This window comes from Lepisosteus platostomus, chromosome 7 (genome assembly GCF_059453375.1).
Source record: "Lepisosteus platostomus isolate fLepPlt1 chromosome 7, fLepPlt1.hap1, whole genome shotgun sequence".
In the NCBI taxonomy this organism is placed as follows: Eukaryota; Metazoa; Chordata; class Actinopteri; order Semionotiformes; family Lepisosteidae; genus Lepisosteus; species Lepisosteus platostomus.
In genome coordinates this window covers 632,701-654,611 of record NC_142617.1, presented here as the reverse complement: position 1 = coordinate 654,611, position 21,911 = coordinate 632,701, and the positions used below count along the sequence as shown (strand labels likewise).

Below are 21,911 nucleotides of genomic sequence, written 5' to 3'. Positions count from 1 at the left end.
AGCAAAACTAACTACCCTGCCATAACGGAAAAAGCAAACCTAACTTACTCCAGCCCGGAATATAAAAGTGTCAGAGCCAAAGAAAGGTCTTCCTCAACCTAAACTCACTTTTCTACCCTAAACTAACATACAGTAAATTACAATACAGGGACATCACTAAACTGATTAGCAGAATGACAAACCATGGAAACACGTACGCCTTAGTTGCCTAACGAAAGTCCACACTCACGGACACAACTAATGCACACTGCAGATGAGTGAGCAAAAAAACTCAAACGCCAGACAAGTCCGAGAAAGAAACTCCGCTTCTGAATGATTGTAAAAGTGAGAAACAAGTTCACCGTCAAGCTGGAGGAAACGAATTTATTTTGAGACGAGAGGCGGGGCCAGCAGCTCAACATCCAATAAAACGGGAAGCGTCTTCTACCCGGATTAATCCAATAAACAAATCGGAAAAAAAACACGGCCAGCCTAGGGCAGTGACATGTTAGATATACTTGCTCCTAAAGAACACTACATCAAAAACCTTCCCTGTGATAGAAATGTGATTTCGATTCTCACAGCAAACAATTTAGTATCAGTGATAAGATCAGCAGCACATAAAGTGACAAGGACATTCACAGCAGACCGCAGTGTTTCCCAGTGTTAAATCTCGGACACACATCAGCACTCAGGACTATAAATAATATCCAAATGCAGTGTTTCTTTTTAAATCAGGTTTAACTATGATAGCTGAAAAAAACATGCTTAATGTGGGACTAAATATTCTTAAATTTATTGTAATGATTGCGAGTGTACAGTAAATGTTATGAATGTGTGGTGTACGGTGTTTTCCTATGTTTTTCACAGCTTAAATAACACCTCAGAGGTTGTCTCCATCCTGGTGATGTCTGCTCTTTTGCTTCCTGACAGTACATCTGGATTCATTTTTGCTCTTCTCAGACAGCGACAGTGTAGGTTTACATGCCTATCACATGCTGGATCCTACAGCTGTTTTCTCTGAGTGTTGGGTCACGTCTTGAAGCGGTAAGAGTTGTATTTTATCTTGCCTGGCGCCGTCCCCAGATCTCTCCTGCTCGATATCAGCAGCCGAGCCAGGCGTTGGCTCTGACTGCATACAGGACCTGCCTCTGTCTGTAGTCGTACTTGTAGGCTTTGGGTCCAGAAAAGAAGTGTATATAACCTGTCGAGAAAACACACAGCGAAGGTAACCTTAAAAAGACACTCAGGAACCTTTACAGGCTTGGTTTGGAGCTCATACTGAAGTAATATTAGCAACGTTGGAAATTTGCTCAATACTAAATCACCTGCACACTTTTCAATATTCAAAGTCTTTTGCTCCAGGATAGAACATGGTTCTCAGTTTCTGAAAATAACTGTAACTTATTAACAGCAGAAACTGAATTAAAAAAAAAATTCACACCAGAAAAGGTAATGAGGTACAAGCACACCAGTCAAAAGACAATACTCTGGAAAAAAAACACCCAGCAGAACAGACACCTCTGTCCTGAAACACTGTTTTTTTGGAAAAGTATATGAACTCACTTGGGTTATTGACAATAACTAAATTTCTTGCAAAATGAAGTATGAAATAACTAAATGTAATAAGTGTAAGTGAGTATGCAGTTTTCTTTTAATCATGGATGATCAGTAGTAAGTATTGTACAGGAAGTAAGCAAATAATCAGAATTCATACTTTTTTTTTTTCACTTAACGTAGTTTTGGAACATCAGCTCACTGAGTTTTATTTTGAGTCTTCTATCCAGGGTCATGTCTGTCTGTCCTGGCCTGTAGCTGTCCTCCTGTATCCTGTCACTGAAAGGACAGCACAAGGCTCCATCCAACAGGAACAAGATTCTCAGCAAGGACCAACTCTCCCAGCTCACCTGCCAGCTCAAAGGCTGCGTCTATTTTACTTCCAATTCCTGGCCAGTCTGTTCTGATTCTCCTCGGGAATCCAGGATCCATCCTGCTCCAGGTCTCGTCAAACCTGTGGAACAGGAAGTCGAGTAGCAATGCAACAATTTATGCTCCAAAATGTGTTTAATTAAACAATCATTAAACATTTCCTTTACAATTTTTAGATTACGTTAGCCATCTATCCAGCAGGTACAAGTAGGCAGGCTGCACGTCTGCCGCCCTCTTGTGGCTAAATCGATTATTTAACATTTTTCATGTACGAATATATGGTTCATCAAACTGATGGTGTGGAATTGCCTTATGACGAAGGATTTCAGGTGATATTAATCCAGTGTCCAAAACTAATATACATGGTTTTGTTTCATATTAGGTGCTGTTGTAGAGATATGAGCTCATGTTTATGACAAAATAGCAGCTATTAGCAAACTCTCTTTCTCTGTATGGGAACATTTAGGAACTCTCTTGCAGAAGTGGGATTAGACCTGCGATGAGTAAAATCTGAAACCATTTGATAAACAGGAATCCTGCTGAAAGCAATGCTATCTGGTAACTATCTGAATCTTTAAAAGTGATTAAAAGTGATCTTTAGAAGTGCATACCTGTAATATCTCTCCCCTACAAAGAAATAAGTCTTTCCATACTCTTTGACATGAACAGCCGCATCAACTTGCTTCACATCTGTGGGAAAGCCAATGTCGTAGATTGAACCGGAGTAGCTTTTCATGTTTAACTGCTGCACAATCCAAAATTTTGGACCTAGAAAAGATTAGATTGTAAAGATTACTGTATGCTTTTATTTAGCAGAAATAAAACTGATGTGCATTTAGGCATAGAAGAATACCAAGCCCTTAGACTGAGGAGCTGTCTTAAAATGACAAGCTTGTATAACGACAAAAGAAGAATCCAATTAAATTAGATGAGGATTTTTCAAAAGAAGACGTTTATTGAACTTTGAGAAGTGGACTGATAATACGCCATGAATAAGAATTAATTTGATTGTGTTTCAAACACAGCCAGTCGCAAAACGTGAACCAGAGGACACAAGGGGAAAGTAAGGGGAAGTGCATTTAAAACCAAGAAGAGGAAGCACCTCTTTACTCAAAGGGTTGTGGGAGTGTGTAACAAGTCACCCAGTCATGTTATTGAAGAAAATACTCTGCTTTCTTTCAAGACACAAGGAATGACCCTCAGATTAAAAAACGAATAACGACCAGCAGAGCTAGACAAGCCATATGGCCTCTTCTCGTTTGCAATCTGGTTTAAATTCTTATGTTGTGATGCTCAGTGCTGTGTAGTATTGTGCAGAGAGGCTGATGAGCTCTTGAGCACTGTGCTTTACCGGTGAAAAGGTAGGCCACTCCTTTGGCAGGGATGTCGTAGGCAGCATCAACCGGAGAGCTGATGCTGGGCAGGAGGGAGCTGATGAGGCCTTCGCGGAGAGAATTCCAGTTCATCATCCATGTCATCCGCAGCCACATGTAGCTGGACAGCGGAGGACACACAGACAGCAGGAATGTCAAAGAGCAACGGTACCAGCTGAACAAAGACCCACTACTGTATGTATTCTGGATAAGTACAGGGGTGCAGGAGACATGTCCTTTCCTGATATAGTCCTGGATGGTGTTTCAGTATGTGTATCTCGTACCCAGGGCACCAGGCTTGACGTAAGGCTTTGCTTGGTGGATAATCACTATCATGCAGTCATTCACTGGCGCTGGCCGCTGTGAGAACAGCTGAGGGTCTTCTCCAAGGTCATCAGTGTGACACAGATCAAGAGTGGCACAGCGACCCCGTACCTGTTTTTAAAGAAGGCAATGTCTCGTCCAATCACAGCAACGGCATCGAAAGAAAGGTAGGGGTCGCATTTCTCAGGGGGGGGCAAAGCCACAGGTTTTCTGCCTTGGAAAGGAAAGCCTGGGTTACGGACAGGGCAGCAAACTCATCCTGTACAGAGTATCTCACCGTAGACTGTTTAAGGCAAACGGCTTCTTAAAGTCACTTTCCACAAGACAAGGCCTTTTTGAAGTGCATTGACAGTTAGCATTGTCCACCACTTACCATAGAGCTCCTGGATGCCCAGGACATCATCTCTGGGCAGAGAGTATGTGGCTGGATTGTAGTATTTGTAGTTTGGGTACATTAAAGCAGAGGGGTCCTTGGAATGAGACAGCCCCAGGGTGTGGCCAAACTCATGGGCGGCCACAGTGAACAGGTTGTAGCCTGAAACAAAAGAGTCTGTATTATACTAGACCTCAGGAACATAAGCCCTAGTAATCAAATGTCTGTGGGTCACAGCTACTTTCCAATTGAATTTCCTAAGCCACCTGGGACCACCTGTGACCCAGCCTGAAAGAGCCGTGTGAGGTTTGTGTCTGGTGGTAGAGAGAGGATGAAACAATGCAGCACACTGAATAAATACAACATTTTCCAAAGAGGTTTGTCTTCCTCTGTCATGACCCAGTGTACACAATCCTTAGAAATGTATTTTAGTCAAATATCAGTATCGGCAACAGGAACAGAATGCAAATTTAAATAATTTAATATAATAGAAATTATTTTTTAAGCAAAGTGGGGATAATTATTATTTTGGATTGTTGGATTAGATAAAAATGTATTATTTAGATAATTGTTGCTAAAGGCTAGGAGCCAGAATTCAGGGTTATTATAGTTGTAAACATTTTCAGCATTTTCTGCACAACCCCTGGAGTCAGCATGTCGATTGTTATCAAAGGGAAAATAACAGCTGGCATTTAACTGGCATTTATTCAGTCATAAAACATGGCTGTAAATCAAGAACATATATCCTTGAAATGTTTTCTGAACTTCATTTATTAATCTTTCAGCTGAAAACAAGATATCACTTGTGTCTGCAGGGTTTCTTTGAGCATGCAAGAGCACTTGATTAACTTAGTAATTAAGTACCTTAGTGCTGCTGGCCAAGAAAAACAAAAGCAGAAGCAGAAGGATCGTGAGGGGGGGCAGCGAGACACTGCGAGACACTGCCTGTCGTCCTACCAGGCTTCTTGTTCCCCATGGTCCAGATTTCATCCTCGTCAAAGTGTGCGTCCCCTCCTATGTCCTCGCCGGGCTCGAAGGCATGAGCCAGCACTCCTTTTGGCCCGTCGAAGGGGAAGAAGTCCCCATGGGCTGCAGGTGGAGAGAGGAAGTATGGTCATGGCTATCGGAATGCTCTGGGATCCCGGGCACGGTATCCCTGCTCTAGCCTGGCAAAGATGAGCGAACAATAGCGCTTATTTGTGATTCAGAAAAAGCTGATGATATCCAGTCATTATTTTCTCAGAGGAAAGTTTTCTGGTTTTGTTTTCAAATAAAGAATTCTGCAATGTGTCAACATTAACCCTGTAATAACTGTACATATCATTAACTTCTTGAATATGAGACAAAATTCCTTCATTTCTACACAAAGTGTAGCTTTTTCCTGCTGTACAGCATTAAAGTGTGGCTTTTATATGTGCACACAAGTTTCAGGTTAACGGGGGCCATTGACTTGATCCCAGCACTGAGATGTCATACACACCGTTTCGAAACGCGTGTGCATTGTAACCTCATTCCAACTCTTTTCCCAACCGCGTCTGTGCGAATGACCCTGAACAGTTCATTGGTGCTGCTATAGTGTATGTGCTCAGGACTGGCCCAAGAGAGGAGTGGACATCCTTCAGGCAACACCTTGGAAATTCAAAGTTGGGTTAGAAATGGCAGAAGAAAGAATCTTAATTCTGAACAGGTGTACCTTTAGACCCAAAGTTAATCATGATGTCAGCCTCCCCATGGTCCAGCCTCACAAATTTCAGCGGTGCTGCATCGCTCCAGATCTTCAGCGCCTGCCTGAAAGTCCTCTCAACGTCCTTTCTCTTGAGGTCTGGGGTGTACTTTACAATCCTGGAGAAAAACACGGGAACAGAGGGGAGGCTACAAACAGCACGAAGCTCTTCGCTCTGCTGGACTTGTCTGGATGCTAAGAGCCTGTCGATCCAGGACTCTGCTCCAGCTGCTTTGCCAGCCTGACTGGGGAGACTATACAAGACGGCAAACCCTGAGACCCCGCGGGGCGCCTGAGGCAGACAGAGGCCAGCCTGGACTGAGCCTGGAAAGAATGTTGTTATATACGTTTTAAATATTTCTGAATCGATTTGATTGAAATTTGATTAAAATATTATATGCAGATACAGTTTTAATGTTTAAGGAGCTGGTCATCTGTATTAATAATAGTTTAGGACAAGACCTGAGGATATGAAGTTCCTTTAATATATTTTAACACAATACACGCCTGATGAAGTTAATGGATAGTAGGTGACGTGACAAGTGCATGAGAGCTATCGTGGCTGACACAGCACTTCTGTTTCCTGCGAAGCTACAAAAATCACATAAATGAAAAGTATCTTAACCTTAAAAGCATTTAAATGGGAACATATGTTTGAGATACCTTCTGTGATGGACATTCTCTGCTTCTGGGACTGTGTATGCATATGTCTTTAAACATTCTGATCCTTCACAAAATGTGCTGTACATGCACACAAGCTAAGCTGTTGTGGAGAATGGCCGGGGATGTTTAATATGAAACAATAGCAGTAAGATGCTTCCCCTTACCACCACATTTGGTGTCATTATACATGTGAGAACAGGGCAGTGCAGGCCATGGCAGAGATCCTTTAAGCCAGCAGCTGCACAGGCCTTAAATCAGCCACAGCCACAATGTGCTCACAACTCACTATACTGTGCATAACGTATTAATCACATCGCCACAGAGAAGAAGGAAAGAGATGGAAATTAACCTTTTTATTTCCAGTTTCAACTATCACTGATGGTCATCCGGTCATCATAACTTGGATTCATCTTTTTCATCAGTAAGTAATGTAAAAGAAGGAAGGAGCAGTGCTCTCTCTGGCTCGTCACAGATGTGAGAAAGCAGTGTGGTCTGGCATGCCTCATTCTGCCGGATTCCTGCCTCATTACTTTTTACCTTTAATTGCCTTTGGGTTTAAGTAGCCTGCAGACAATGTGGTTAAAGAATGTGTGCAAGGTTGGTTCTGCTGTGCTGTTTTATTCCACTGACAAGTCCATTACGGAGAAGGTGGCTGAAGGATCGAGGTTTGTAGTTATCAGAGAACATCACTAATCTGCAGAACCTTGTCAGCATTGAGGTACAGCAAGAAAACAGTAAAGCACTGTAAAGCACATAGGAAACACAGTACAAGCATTGTAATACAAAGACAGGTAGGGTAAAGCATAACACAAGCATGGGAATCCGCACTAAAGCAAGGTGCACATGGGAAAGCTGGTGCTGCGGTAAACTGTCATCACCCAGTCTAATTTTTATTTCAATTGACAGATTTACAAATTTCTAAGACACCAGGAATGATCAATGTACCTTACATTCAAGTTGATATAAACACTGAAGACATCTATTTTTTCAAGCATAAAAGTTGTTGTTTTTTTCCCTGCTTGGCTTGTATCGAAACCCCTGGATGTGCCTCTGGAGTCACCTGTAGGTTACAGTGCTGTTCCTCCATCTGGGTTTGTCGGGGTAGAAGCTGTAGTTCTCCGTGTCGGGCACGCCACACCGCTCTCTCTTCATCACCGCCACGGTCTGCCGGCTCAGCCGCCCGGTCGCCTCCAGCCCGAAGAATTCCTGCATCTGGCGGAGCCTCTCCTCGGCGGCCGCCGCCTGCCTTCTGGTGCGCGTCCCGTCGGCCTCCCTCAGCGGATAGAACCTGCTCAGGTACTCCTGTGGAAGGGCAACCGGCTCTTTAACAGGCCCACCGTGCTGCCCTTCGAACGCTGTGGCATGGTTTATCTCCTGCTGCAGGTGCACAAAGCAACAAACTTTGTCGTGTCGCTGTCACTGCAACGCTGATCTATATTTCACATCCACACTCTTGCATGTGTGGGGGCTCCCAGTTTCTTCAGTTATCAAACAAACCTGGACAACCCTCAAGCTGCAGAATCTCTAAGTAAAACTTGCAGAGCTTTTCCGAAGGGGAAGATGCTTCACAAGGGCTATTGACGTCTACACAGGCCTGTTTTGGGGTAAGTCAATAAAATACACTTTACTTGTCAGGGCAGCACAATTAGAATAAACCATTCCCAGCAGTAGCACATGGAAAACCTGAATCGTCATGGGCCAAGCTGAAATCCAATCATTGGTAGAAATAATGTTGCAGCCTTCGACATTTTGATAATCTTCTTCTTCTTCAGAATATGTTTTTGCTATGCCTGAGGTCATCTGTGAGAACAACAGTAGGATATACTGTATATTTTCAGTCAAAGACTTTTTGTAGTAGACTTATGACTGTTTTGCAGAAAAGCAAAAGGTACTGTTGAATGCATCAATAGACAAGGATGACTTCATTTTACAAAACCACTGTCTAGAGATTTCTCTGGATTGTTTACCATTAAAGCCTGCCCTGTACACCGGCACTCACGCCTCTCAAACCAGGCACAATAATTACAGACCCTCTACTGCTCAGAATAATACAGTTGAATTTGCTTGGGTGGGCTTTCTTGTTAATGACTGTGCAGTATGTAGATGGCTGTTTAAGATCTTGACATCAAGGTATTCCAGGAGACTAAAACAGCAGAATTTGTCTAAAGAAAATAATGTATTGTTCTCTTTACAGCTTTGCCCTGCAAAGCAAACGTCAAAAATGTACTGACAACATAAAATACACACCAAACAGAGCTCTAACAAAGTGCACAAGTATATCACTTTCTCAACAATTAATTCTTATTTCATTGCTTTCTGTTTTGAAGGATGTTTTAATTTATTAAAGCAGATGTGAGACAAAACTGCTTGACATCACACTGTTCCTCTAAAGGTTGAACCAAAATGAGAAAGTGATGCATGTGTAAGAGGTTTTTTTCTCTATATATAGTACTTTATGTAAACAAACATCTGTGGGATTTTTGTTGCTAAATACATGAAATTTCTAAATGAACAGAAAGCGCCCCTCATCTATGTTAGACCTTCTGTGAGCTGTTAATTATATTTCTGCATGCGCTTACTGCTCATAGACTAGAGACTATCACCTCCCTGTGACACACTTCAAAATTAGATTGTCGGTGGGGTTTTCTCCCCCAAAAAATACATTGAAAAAAACAGACCTCAGCAAAAGTCACATCCTCTGGCTTCAGCTCTGATTCAGCTGCGATGGGTAAAGTCACCACGAGTGTCAGATTCCCCAGCAGGAAAAGCAGAGAACTCCAAGGCAACATCTTTTACAAACGAGCACTTCAGCCCAATTGTTTCATTTTACCTTTGGCTTTATAGGGCTGAACGTGTTTTCAGGATTCCTGGCAGGTGAATCACGTGTGCTCACAGCTCACTGAAAACCCTCAACCTAACAGTTAAGTAGCTTACAGGACCAGTGGTTACAACTGCAGTAGCAGACAAGGGAGTACTGCGCTCTATCTGCGTGAGGTAACACTGTTTTCTCCAGCCCAGAGCCAGGGTAAGAGCTTGCCCAGGTGTGGCAGTGGGCAGATGAAGCTAATTCCATCTCTCTCTCTTCAGTGGAGCTCTGTGAGGTCTCAGGTGTCTGTGTTCACATGTTACTGTCGGTTATTTGCATCTCCAAGATGCTGCCTTCTTTTGTGAGGAACCAATAATAGAAAACATAATTCTGGGATTTATTGTTAAAGGTGTTCAATTTAAATAAAGGCATCTTTATTTAAACAATGCACGAATAAGATCATTTAGAAAAGAGGGAAGTTGTATCAGTTTAGCTGCAAAAACAAGTAGAGGTTAATTCCATGCTGAAAAATAAGAAAGATGAAAATAAACACAATGTGTTTATTTCAGTTGTGACATCTTCATCAGGTGTGGCTGCTGCGGGTTTTCTTTTTTCATTTTGTCTTTCAGTGTGGGAATGACCTTTTCATTCATTGTTCACCTTTTGCCATTCAAAAGGTGTAGAATATTGTGGACAATTTTGGTAATCATATTACTAAAAAGATATTGCTCTTGTAAAATCGGTCCATGGAAGAACAATCAGATATATTTACAGACTAAAAGGAGGATCCTCCACTGACAGATTAAAAGAACTGAAACATTTCAATCCTGATGAGCTCATCCAAGCATTCCTAATCCTCAGAATCCTCAAAAGCTTCAACACAATTAACACAGAATCAATAAAGAAACACAAACCTAGGACAAACATAAACACAAACCCTACCTAGGAGGTTAGTGGAAATGATACAGGAGAGGTCTTAAGTACAGTATAACATCCGGAGGAATTTACAAATCTCACTGTGACCTGTAAGGAGAATCTGTACAATTCTGATCCCCAGAGAGAAGCTGCACTTGCCTCTTTATCATTTCTTCTTAATACCCTTAACTTTCCACAAGTCCTTACAAACTATCCAGTTACTACATCACCTACAAACCACAGACTCTTTGGCATTTTTCTGTGTTCCTTCGTATTAGTCATTTAGGACTGAGATTAAGCTGCTCAACAGGGGGGTGTGAGTGGGAGGCAGCTGTCCAGCCGTGTTGTTGAAGCTGATGCCCTGGCTTCCTTCACGAAGTGGAAGGAGGAGCAGATCCCTGGATCCTACTAACTACCACACAGGCTAGACAATTCCAACCAATGTGTTCCTGTGGTTCATTCTAAATGGCAATGATGAAATCTTGTGTGACATTTTGTAAATTTTTATGCTTTTACAACTTTCACATCTGATCTTTGGACTTATATTTTGTTAATATTGGTGTAAACTTGTCCCATGATTCTTGTGCTCCTGTAGTCTGAGTTTTTGAACAGCTTTCCATGTGAAGAAGACTTCAACCTGACTGACTGTTATCAAATATATCTGACATTAGATTTAGGGACATTAAATGCACCATCTCTATCTGGTTTAAAGCTTGATTTAGAGAGGTTTTCCCAGTGAATAGTATGCATTACTTTTACATATCACTTATTTTAGGACGTTTTAAAAAAGACAGAAAGAAACATCTGCATACAAAAGGATAAAGATAATGTGTGCACATTAACTGACAAACATTTTAAAATAAAATTGTCCAAAGAAATTAACTCTGCTTCTATTTGCTCTTCTATACTTCAAGCAAATTCCCTAGAGCAGAACAGAACAATTATCTTCAACAATTAAATTGCTCAGACGTTACCAAAACTCTTGGCTGTAATTCTTCGGTGAACCTCAGCTATTTTCTGGCAGCATTCAACACCATGAAGAAATGAGGTGCTTGAAGATGCTTTTTTATCTTACTGAGCCTTTTGATAAATTTAAATTAAGGTGCTAAAAGTAAAAACAATACTTGGTAATTACAGATAAGTCTTTTAATTAATTCAGACAGTGTTTTTTAATCAAATTTTAAAAACAGATTCACTTGGTTTAAAGTGCGCTGAGCTCTTGAGAGTTGGAGGTTGTGATTTTGAAGACGACTGATAAACCACAGCAGACTGATAAATATTTTTCTCCTCAGTCTAGTGTCTCTCTGGGTAGACAGACTCTTCCAGACCTCTGTTCTTCCACATGATTCATGCGCTGAAATGTTTTATCTTGCGATCTGGAACTTAGGTTTGTTAATTAAAAACCTGTGTGGAAGCATCTGGGAATGAAGCCTCACTGGTTCACACAGGTCACAGGAAGGAAAAGGTGCATGAAACGATTTTTGTTAATGAGCCCCAGGATTTCTCTCCCCACTTTCCTCCAGACAATTGAGTACCTACTAGTAAACAGGACAGTAACGGAATCACAATGCTTACATTTCCAAACCAAAGAAAAAGGAAAATGAACTACAAAACAAATGTTTACTCAGGCATTTGGACATCATGATGATGATGACGTAAGATGCATTTGGACATCATGATGACGTAAGATGATGATGATGATGATGATGATGACAATAATTCCTTAAACTATATAGCGCTTTTCAGGACACTCCACTCAAAGCACTTTACAGGTAAAGGGGTCTCCTCACCACCACCAGTATAGCCCCAGCTGGATGATGCGACAGCAGTCAGAGTGTACCAGTACACTCCCCACACACCACCTCTCAGTGTGGGGAAGAGAGTAATGAGGCCAGTTCAGAGATGAGGATTATTAGGAGGCCATGATTGGTAAGGGCCAATGAGAAATTTGGCCAGGACACTGAGGTAACACCCCTACTCTTTTCGAGAAACACCCTGGGGTTTTTAATGATCACAAAGTCAGGACAACAATTTTATGTCTCACCCGAAGGATGGCGCCTTTTTACAGTAGAGTGTCCCCGTCACTATACTGGGGCATTAGGACCCACAAAGACCGCAGGGTGAGCGCCCCCTGCTGGTCCCTCTAACACCTCTTCCAGCAGAAACCTTAGCTTTCTTAGGAGTCTCCCATACAGGTATTGACCAGGCTCACACCTGCTGAACTTCAGTGGGCTGCCGGGGTGACAACTAAGTTAAGAAGGTGTGTTAATAGGGAAGACGACAAATTAAAGAAAAGCAGCATGAGGTTATTGAATCCACAGTTCTGTACTGGTGTGGCATCCAGCATGTGTGGAGACGGATGACCTGTGTTGACCTGGTGTCCCAGACAGGGGGTGATCTGTGCACCGGGGGCCGGGTGTGAGCTCTGGTTTGTACTGGTCCTTCACCAGGGTGCAGGACGTTCAGAGAAAGAGATGAACACACTGCCATGATCAAGAGCGTTTTCTATCTGCAAATGGCCTTGCCAAGACCTCTCTAACTGCAGCAACTGTAGTATAGCTCCTGTCAAAGCTATGTAAATCACAAATTCATTTTCTATAACTTCTGTAGAATTAAGACATATAACATATCCAGCTAATCAACAGGATTTTGCAAACAATACGCTTCTTTTTGACAAAATGGACTGCATTTATCTCTTGAAGAATCTTTCTCTGTGCTATAGGAATGAATATTAAGTAGCTCTGTCCATTTAAAGTGCTGAGAGGCATGTTTCACTGATGAGCCCTAATGTTTGAGTATGGAATAGAGGCTGCACACCCTTAAAAGCCACAACAGCCCTGAAAGGAGCTATGGAACATGTTATCCACCATGTAGGACACGTTGTCTATCAAAATGTTTTTATGAAAGAGCGTAGTTTCTGTTTTACCATGTGCTCTTCCACTGCCATGTTTTCCTGCTCGCAGAGCACAGAGTGTGGTTTCAATAGAGGCTTGGAGTTTGTGTGCTTAGTGCATTCTTGGTAGCAGCATGTCGTGTTTCAGCTTGTCCCTTTTTACAAGAGAAAACCACACATAATCCGAGCTCAGGTGTGAAGTGTGGAGCTGTGCTGCAGATACGAGGTAATGATTATCCCACTTATTGCATGTGCAGGAGACCGTAATGTACAGTATGAAGATGAAGAGTACATGAAGATTGAAGACACATTAGAAGATGTTGTCTACATAGTCTATATAAAAAAAATCCAGTAAAATTCTGCTCTGTAGGTGAATTGATATACCAAATCCAGAATCATTGTAGTAAATAAAAAAAAATAGAACAAAGGTGGCAAAACATTCCTTGATACTTGTAATTGTTCCCAATTCAGGTAATAAAAACACAATTTCATACAAGGGAAGGAAAACATATTTCAAACACATAAATACATATGCAGATATATTTATTCTATAGTCCCTTGTAAGTGAATAAAAAACAATATGAAATTTCATGAGCAAAGACAAATTCAAGTTTTGGGAAAGAAAGCAGAATCAGTTATGAAGTACCAGTTACCAGGCATATAGTAGTAGATGTGCTTCCGTCTGTTTTTTGGTCTAGATTATTTATAATACATCTATACAAACACTGATATATGACAACACAAGTGACAGTTTCCTCTGTAGACCCCACTAGCAGCCCAGCCAGCTACTTGCTGTCTCTGTCCCAACAACCTGCTTCTGGCTGTTGTCAAACACCTGTACGGATGCGCCGCTGAAGAAGTAAAGGAAACCTGCAGAAACACGACAGGAGCGCTGATGAGGGACACCGAGCGAGGTCTGTGTGGAGGAACGCAGAGGGCTGAGCCTCTGCATTCACTACAAAGCAGACTAGATGGACCAAATGGCCTCTCCTACAGTAAGTCATCTTTCTTATGATCTTACGTAAATGTCTTCATTGAATTCAGAGAGGAAAAAATCAAGAATCTTGGAGTAAAATGTTTTTCACAAGTTAGATCTGGCTAAAATTGAACATGAAACACCTTATTTCGTTTTGAACATGAACATGAAGCACCTTTTTTCATTTCTTGTCATTACTCCCTACATCATTCCCTTTATGAAAACCGGGGGAAGAATAAAGAAGACCCTTTATTTTGAAGGCATGCACCTTAGGGATGCAAACCTGCTGTTCGTACTGTTCACTGTGCAGGTGCCTTGAAATCAAAGCACTTCTACTTTAGTTAGAAAGATCTAAAGCTCATGCTAAATTAAATTCCTTGGGTCTTGAGCAGATACAGGGTCCTTCCTGCATCTAACTGAATGAATGACACCTCATTGCTCTCAGCATGATAGTTACCATCTTTCTCGGCTGCTGCATCTATCCGACCAGCAATCCCTGGGAAGTCATCGGCCACTTCTCTGGGATAGTGCTCATCCATGGCTCTTGTGCTCTCATTGTAACTGTTATTTAAAAAGAGGATCTGCGTATTCAGTCCCATGAATCTCAACAAGGCAATTCAGGATTCTAAGCAACAACTCAGCTTCCTGCTGTCACATCGAGGCCACGACCTCCCTTACCTCCAGTATGTGTCGTTGACAAAGAACAAAGTGTTTCCGGTCTTGCTTACATGCACTGCAGCGTCGATTCTTGTCACCCACTCGGGGAACCCCAGCCCGTAGATGGATTTCGGTCTGCCCTTCACCCGGGACCCCCTCACTGTCCAGTAGCTGGATCCTTGAAGGGACGCACAGGAAGAAAAAAACAGTCATCTGGACCCTGACCGTGGAAGTTTTAACCTACAGTAGTGAAGTAAAGGAGTAAAGAGCGCTGCGCCACCATGGGGGATGATACCTTTAAAAAGGACAGTGCTTGATCTTTGCGGCAGAGAGTAAGCAGCATCAATGTCTGATGGGACCTGCGGCAGGAAGTTACTGATGAGCCCAGCTTTTACACTGGGCTGCTGCCCGTGTCTGAGCCACAGATACCTGAGTTGGAATAAAAAGAACAATTTCAATAACATCAGACATAATTAAGGTACTTGACAGTTTTGCATGGGCATAACCAGAAGCTCTGGGAATTCAAAATATAGAAAGGCAGCAGTGCTTGTCTTTCCCTCAGAGACCTGACATACAGGCAGAGAAAGAGACAGGGGAGTTTATGTGCCAAGTGCACATGTACATTTGGATTCTTATTCGCCCCGTTCTCTCAGGACCTGCCCAGTACAGTAGAAACCACATGAAGTAGACAGTACATTATAGAGTGGTAAATAATAGTGACAGTACGTACTGTATGTGTTAGAAGGTCAAAGCAGAGTGCAGAGGTGCATGCACACACACACTTTGCACTTTGACTTCGACGTGGATTTTAATCATGCCCTACACTCTTGGTCTCAGGGACTAATAGGAAGGAAGGGGTGTCCGTTACTGCCAAATGTCGGTCAAATCACGACTGACATTTTTTCAGTCACAAAACACACTATGATATGGATCTGTAAACTGAAACAGTACTGTATGTTTGCTTTCTGGATTTTCTGACCTATTTATTAACAATTCCGGTCAACGCAGTCAATGAAAATTGTTATCCTAAATATTCAAGATGTTTATTTCATGTGCCGTAACTATACTGTATAAAATTGGCTAAATCATGAAAAACGCAAACGCAAACTGACCAACCCCTACAGGGCACCACTGGGACTCATTTTAAACCTACAGTGTGTGGTATTTATTTTACTTTGTTTTATTTTTTGTGCATTTCAGCTTTATCAATAGGAAAGTCCAGTATTCCTGATTTTACAGACCAAAATCTTATGTAGCAAATTGCCCTTTTTGCCTGTTAAATCTGAAGCCTGCCACAGGAGGGCTTGCTGTCTTACCCGTCCTTCATAAGTAAGGCGTCCTGTCCCAGTGTGGCCACAGCGTCGAAAGACAGGCCAGGCTTGCAGCTGTCTTGCAGCGGGAGAGGAAAGCCAGACTTCAGCCGCCACAGGTGATAGAAAGATCTAAAGCCGGATCGGGGGTACCCAAAACCTCTTCTTGGTCCTAAGAATTCAGGGCGAAAAAAAAATATAAATGTTGTTTTGAAACACTCTGTGGAAGAAGATTTTTTTATATTGTTTTATGCAGTTTGAAAAAAAATTAGATGCTGTAAATTGAATTATCTTCTGTATTTAATCAGTCTGTTTGGAAATATATAATCTTGTCAGTCTGTGTTGAATATTTAATCATTAAGTATGGCTGTATTGATCCCAAATTCATGCCCTCTCCTCTTCATTTTATGAGGATATCCAGCACATATATTGCCGTGTTGTTTCATTTTGCTAACAGCAGTTAACGTTCATTTGTAATTTATTGTGCATAAGATCAATTCAGCAATAAATGGTCTGTAAGTAACACATTACAAAATCTAATCTTTCACTGAACCCTCAAGGTAAGAGCAACAGAATTGCAACATGAAATAATAATGAAATGCCTAATGAAGTTCTGGATAGTTGGCTGACTCTGTGAGTGAAGATCCTTTATACAGCTCTGCCGCATAGAGAACAGGAGCAGGTGAGTGTCTCCTCACCGTACAGAGCCTGGAGCTGCCGGATGTCCTCCCCTGAGAGCAGGTTGCTTGGGCTACGTGTCTTGTAGGTGGGGTACATCAGAGATCCTGGATACCTGGAATGGCTCAAGCCCAAGGCATGACCAAACTCATGCGCTGCCACTAGGAACAGGTTGAACCCTGGAAACATACAGTACATGTGGAGACACACAATCAAAGTGGAGCACAGGGTGTATTCAGTTCTCAAACTCACAGAGAATTCTTATATATCACAAGCCACATACGATGCCGTTTTCTGAAGCTCTTACCATAAAACATCAAGCTTAAAGTGCAGAATTCTAACTGAAAGGTGAACAGTCCCAAACAGAAGTCTGGGACAGAGGGCGTGTTGATATTCAAGGTAGACCGACTTGTGTGATTTTAATCTTCTGTTCTTACTTGCACTCCTACAGTTGTCGAGCCGTTTTTTGTGATTACTAAGCTGTCCACGCTCTCTACGAGCACAATAAGATGGAAATTCATATGAACCTTCCGATCCTGCTGTCCAGTGCTCATCATCGTCGAAGTGGGTGTCCCCTCCGATGCCCTCTCCGGGCCCGTAGGCGTGGGCCAGCGTGCCCTTAGGCCCGTCGAATGGGAATAAGTCGCCGTGGTCTGGAAAGGCCGCACGCAGCACAGAAGAAGCAGAGTGTGAGATGGGGAGCTGCAGTGTCAGCTGTGCTGGTACTTACGAGCCCGTGCTCCCATCCTGACCTACCGTACGTCCCGAACTCGACCATGATGTCGGCGTTGTGTGAGTACGACCTGACGAAGGTCAGGGGGCTGGCTGTGCTCCAGACTTTCAGCGCCGAGTCAATGAGCGAATCCACAGTCTCGGAGGGCAAGTCGTTGGTGTACTGTCCAATACTGCAACATGCCAGTGACACTTTTTTCAACCTCATGCTTTCTGTAAGGTTTGCATCACCGTGTGATGCACCTAGAGCTGTAATTCAATATTTTATGTCATTTTTAAGAGTAAAAACAGACTTTAGTGCTTTCGCATTTTGTAAACCAATCAGGATGGAAAGGAACAGCAGACATATATTTTAAATGGTCTTCATCAGTGAGCACTTTTACCAGCCATGAGTCCACACACGTGTACAGGCTAAGAACATGAAAAAGAACAGATCTCTTGTGAGCTGACGCTGTTGTCCAGACACAGCAGGGCCTCACCTGTAGGTTATCGTGTTCTTGTGCCACCGAGAGGGCTCCCCGTAGGGACTGTAGTTCTGCACGTCCGGCACGCCGCACCGCGGCCTCTTCATAGTGCTGACCGTCTCGGCATCCAGGCCACCCGTGGCGTTGAGGCCAAAGAACCGCTGCATCTCCCGCACCTTGGAGCCGAAAGAGGCGCTGCTGCGCTTGGCGCGGCTGGCGGGTTCCTCCTGCAGGCGGTAGTAGTCCCGGAGGTACCCCTGTGGGCAGAGCGGAGTCAGGTGGGTGCAGAGCTGGGGGGCCCTCCCATCGCGAGGCAGCGAGAGCGAGGCCGCGCGCACTCACACTTCGCCCAAGTTACAGTGAATTTCAAAGCCTTTCAGGCTCGTATGCTGTGTACTTTTTGAATAAAACAAAAGGAAAATGTTGGCACCTTAAGAATGCAGTGTTAATCAGTTCCTCAGCTTTTGTTGTTACTGTTGCACTGGACTCTTTTCAGGTCACTTTAAATGTGATGTACAGTAATATACAGTAAATATAGAACCAATCTTGAGTTTAAACAATTGATACGTGTGTTTGACGGCTCTGAAACTGCAGTCCTAGCGCACTGACAGCAAGACACAAGTAATGAAAACTAACCCGACCTGGAAGATGTTATTATAGCACTTACTGTCGCCAGCTCTAGGTCATTTCGAACAGTTCCTTTCAGAAGGCCGTTTTTTTCTCTGAATCCCGATGCGGGGGCAGCTCCACAGAGACGTACATCAACTAAGGTAAAAGCCCAGAACAGAAAAAGCCACTTCATCCCTATGAATAGATGAGGGAACCTGGAGAGCTTGAATCAATTTCCAATTCTCGAAGCTGACAGGCTTGCGAATAGTAATGGGGATGTCTTATAACTTGTGCCTTCATGACTCACATTCACCTAAAACCATGAAAGCCTCAAACGACAGCATGAAATCAGGGAGTGGTTTAGTTGGGTCAAAGGGAAAAAATCCTTTCTGTTAAGACACAAGAATCTTTTGTTTTTGTTTTTAAAAAACACATGCTACCACTGAAGCTGCTGCTCTTTTCACATTTGTATCATAATTTATGTGTGATTACATAAAGGTACAGACTTCTATGTACACCTTAATGTTGTAAGCGATAGGTAAAGACCACCTCTTACACACTTTTTTAATACTGTACATTACAAACTCTTATAAGTGTGTTTTACTAGTCAGAAAACAGGCTTTCGTGCTTAAATCATTTAAAACAGAAACTAATCATAATTCTTACTGTTCAGTATAAGCACCCTGAATTTGCATTCATGAAAATTCCATCTCTTAATATTACGATTCTTTAGAGATTAGGAATTCCCTCTCTAAAAGACTTAATCTTAGTGGCCAGTTTGGAAACATTATTAGGTAAGAATAGATGGATGGAAGCATGAATGAAACCAATAAAATATGTGAGGGGTAAACAGTTTGGGTGGACTGTGGTCTTATCATACTAGACTCTAACTCCAGCTCTTAATATGTTTTCATTTAAAAGCAGGCCTGGGCAGCGCTGTAGAGTGTTATTTTCTGTGTGAGCGTTTTGATTTAGGCCCTGATTTACCAAAACTGCCATCTTACCTTTGTAAACAGCAATTACCTGTGCTAAAGGACAGGGCACAGAAGTGCCAATTCCTGCCTTCTCTAGCATGAGGGATTACTGTCTGTTTTTTTTACCTCCAGTATTGTAGGACAGCTTGAGTTCATGCATGACATTAACATGTTTGCAATATCTACTCCTTGAATCAAAATGACCCTTGCAAATTTAATAGTGGTCCTTTGATTAGTATTTTTTATTGTATTTTTCTAGATGCTCATAAAGTGATCGGCCCATACATCATACAGCCCAAGAAAAAAGTATTTTCTCTGCGTAGGATGTGTGTGTATTATATCAACTTATCTAAGTGCCTGTCTCATTTTTTAAAAACGCACTCTCCATTTCTAGATTTTAATAAAACTGTTCATATTGTATCAAGAATATGTTTGATAGCTTGTTTTTTAAAAAAGGCAAACATTTCCTAATAATTAATGACAGATGTAGTCATTCCTTTGCTCAATGTGGGAAGGCTGGAGAAGGTGTCTCTTGGTGTATTCCAGTCAATATCCGTGAGTGTCCGTGTTTGTCACTGCAACAGCTTTAAGAAAACAATGATTGCGAGTATTACCCTTGACAAATTGGGCAATTATCAGCACACTAGCAGAGCACATTAGTCATTGAAGGACGTTTTGTTTTCTTCTCTTTTACTCCTTTGAGGATGGTGAAATGCTGACAAACACCTGCATCGTCCTACATGAAGATTTGAATCATCGCTGCTTTTTTTAGACTGAAACCGTAACAGTAATGGCTGCAACTAAATCAAATCACTGAATGTAACAGTTACTGAATCTTACAGTTTTTTCATTGTTGACTGAGAAAGATGACAGAATAGAATAGAAATGTTTCTTAATGTTTGACTTTATCAGGTCGCTGCTGTATTTCTCTGTGCTTATTGAAAGGATTTCAACAATGTTCAAGTCATCTGTTAACAGTCAGAGTGTGACCAGTTATGGAAGACGTAAAAGTTTATTCTATGCTGAAAAGAGAAGAAAAGAAACACAACGTTTCAGCTGTGGAGCCTTCTTTGGGTGTGGTGGCCTTTCGGTGTTAACACCTGAAAATGGCTCCACAGTCGAAACGTTGTGTTTCTTTTCTTCTCTTTTCAGCATGGAATAAACCTTTACTTGTTCCTTTGCAGCCTACACATGCTGACGCAGCTCCCTACTTGAGTTATGGAAGATGTTTCATTCAAGGACAAGCTCCAGAGAAGGCTCGAGAGGTCAGTGTGAGTGAAACGAGTGACTGAATGGAAGGCAGGGTACTCATTCACTTGAGTGTGAAGTCCAGCAGTCAGTGAGAATCGGTTTTTCGAGGGTGGTGGAGTTCAGACAGGAAAGGCACCAAGAGTAAAAACAGTGGAATCTGTCTTGTCACTGTGCCCTGCAAAGATCCAACTATACATTTCTGATCCCCAGCGTGAAGCTCTATATACAGAGTTAATGGAATCCCTGTTAATCACATCTCCTTAATACCATTAGCATTGCACAAGCCCTTGCAATCCAGTTACTACATTGTCTACAGATCTGCAGTTTTTAGTATTTCTTCTTCATAACCATTGAGAACTGAGGTCAGGAGGCACTTGTTCACCCAGAGGCTGGTGGGTGTCTGGATGAAGCCGATCCCCTGGCTTCCTTCAGGAAACAGCAGAACGAGATCCTTGGATCAATTAGCTACTAACTGCCGGACAGGTAGATGGGCTGTATACCCACCTCCTGTTCAATGAATAATGTGTATCTTTATTCTAGGTGGAACGGACTATTACATTTTTAGAAAGAAGGTTTGTTTAGAAATGAAAGCAAGAAGAATAACAATTAAACAATTGAAATATTGAATGTTTAGTTTTAGTTTTGGCTGTACAGAAAAACCTTTCAGGTTCTGATTATTTTATCCCACTGTGAGTGAACGTTTAGTGTGCTAGTAGTGAGCCCATGCATCCAGAAGAATGCCAGCCTCCAGATGTATTTACCCTGATTTACAACAAGTGTGTATGGGGCTTGGACACTTCTTTCACTTTATTGACACCTGGTTTAGTGTTGCGATCTATGTCAAACAGCGATTGCCTCATGAAGGGTGAAACTGTAAGAAGAAAACTATAAGGGCAGAAATCACACCAGGCAATTGTCAATAGTATACATATGAATACTTATGCAGTCAAGATAAATCAGTTTTTTCTCTAAGTTTTTTGTAATTTCTGCTGGCATTTACTGTAACCCATCTTACCCACAGATGTCTTCAGTTTGAGCTTTCATGGTTTGAATAAAATACTGATTTTAAGAAAATGTGCATGAATCATTTTGTATCTGTACACAATGGCACATCACAGTAAGGGGGCTGTATATTTCGCAAAGGCACTTTAAATGACCTGAATTAGGGGTCTAAAAGCGTAACACATTGCCACAAAAGATCGTGAGTAATATAAATACATTTAAAAATAATAATTATTATTTTTAAAGATCATTAGAGTTTTTCAGATGCTTTTTTGTGTTA

The 21,911-nt window shown here is 42.0% G+C and overlaps 1 protein-coding gene across 1 annotated transcript; it reads right to left on the bottom strand.

The window, feature by feature from the left end:
* Positions 1-348: 348 nt before the first annotated feature.
* On the bottom strand, positions 349-21,160 carry LOC148657716 (uncharacterized). The gene is made up of 20 exons (XM_088638249.1): positions 18,463-21,160; positions 17,811-18,052; positions 17,356-17,504; positions 17,127-17,252; positions 16,620-16,778; positions 15,928-16,093; positions 14,907-15,040; positions 14,633-14,789; positions 14,412-14,515; positions 13,749-13,848; positions 9,043-9,139; positions 7,425-7,666; positions 5,672-5,820; positions 4,936-5,067; positions 3,979-4,140; positions 3,717-3,819; positions 3,260-3,402; positions 2,520-2,676; positions 1,887-1,990; positions 349-1,183 (listed from the first exon to the last, which is right to left on the bottom strand). Exons 1-20 carry the CDS (start codon positions 18,595-18,597, stop codon positions 1,083-1,085), a joined length of 2,862 nt encoding a protein of 953 aa, XP_088494375.1. The 5' UTR covers positions 18,598-21,160; the 3' UTR covers positions 349-1,082.
* Between the last annotated feature and the right edge of the window lie 751 nt (positions 21,161-21,911).

Excerpts from the sequence above, each read along its gene's own strand:
- LOC148657716 (XM_088638249.1), bottom strand. The coding sequence starts at position 18,597 with ATGAAGTGGCTTTTTCTGTTCTGGGCTTTTACCTTAGTTGATGTACGT. Across the intron at positions 9,140-13,748 it reads AGTAGCTGGCTGGGCTGCTA|TTCTCTGCTTTTCCTGCTGG; the intron begins GTGGGGTCTACA and ends GTTGCCTTGGAG. Across the intron at positions 1,991-2,519 it reads GTAGGGGAGAGATATTACAG|GTTTGACGAGACCTGGAGCA; the intron begins GTATGCACTTCT and ends CCTGTTCCACAG.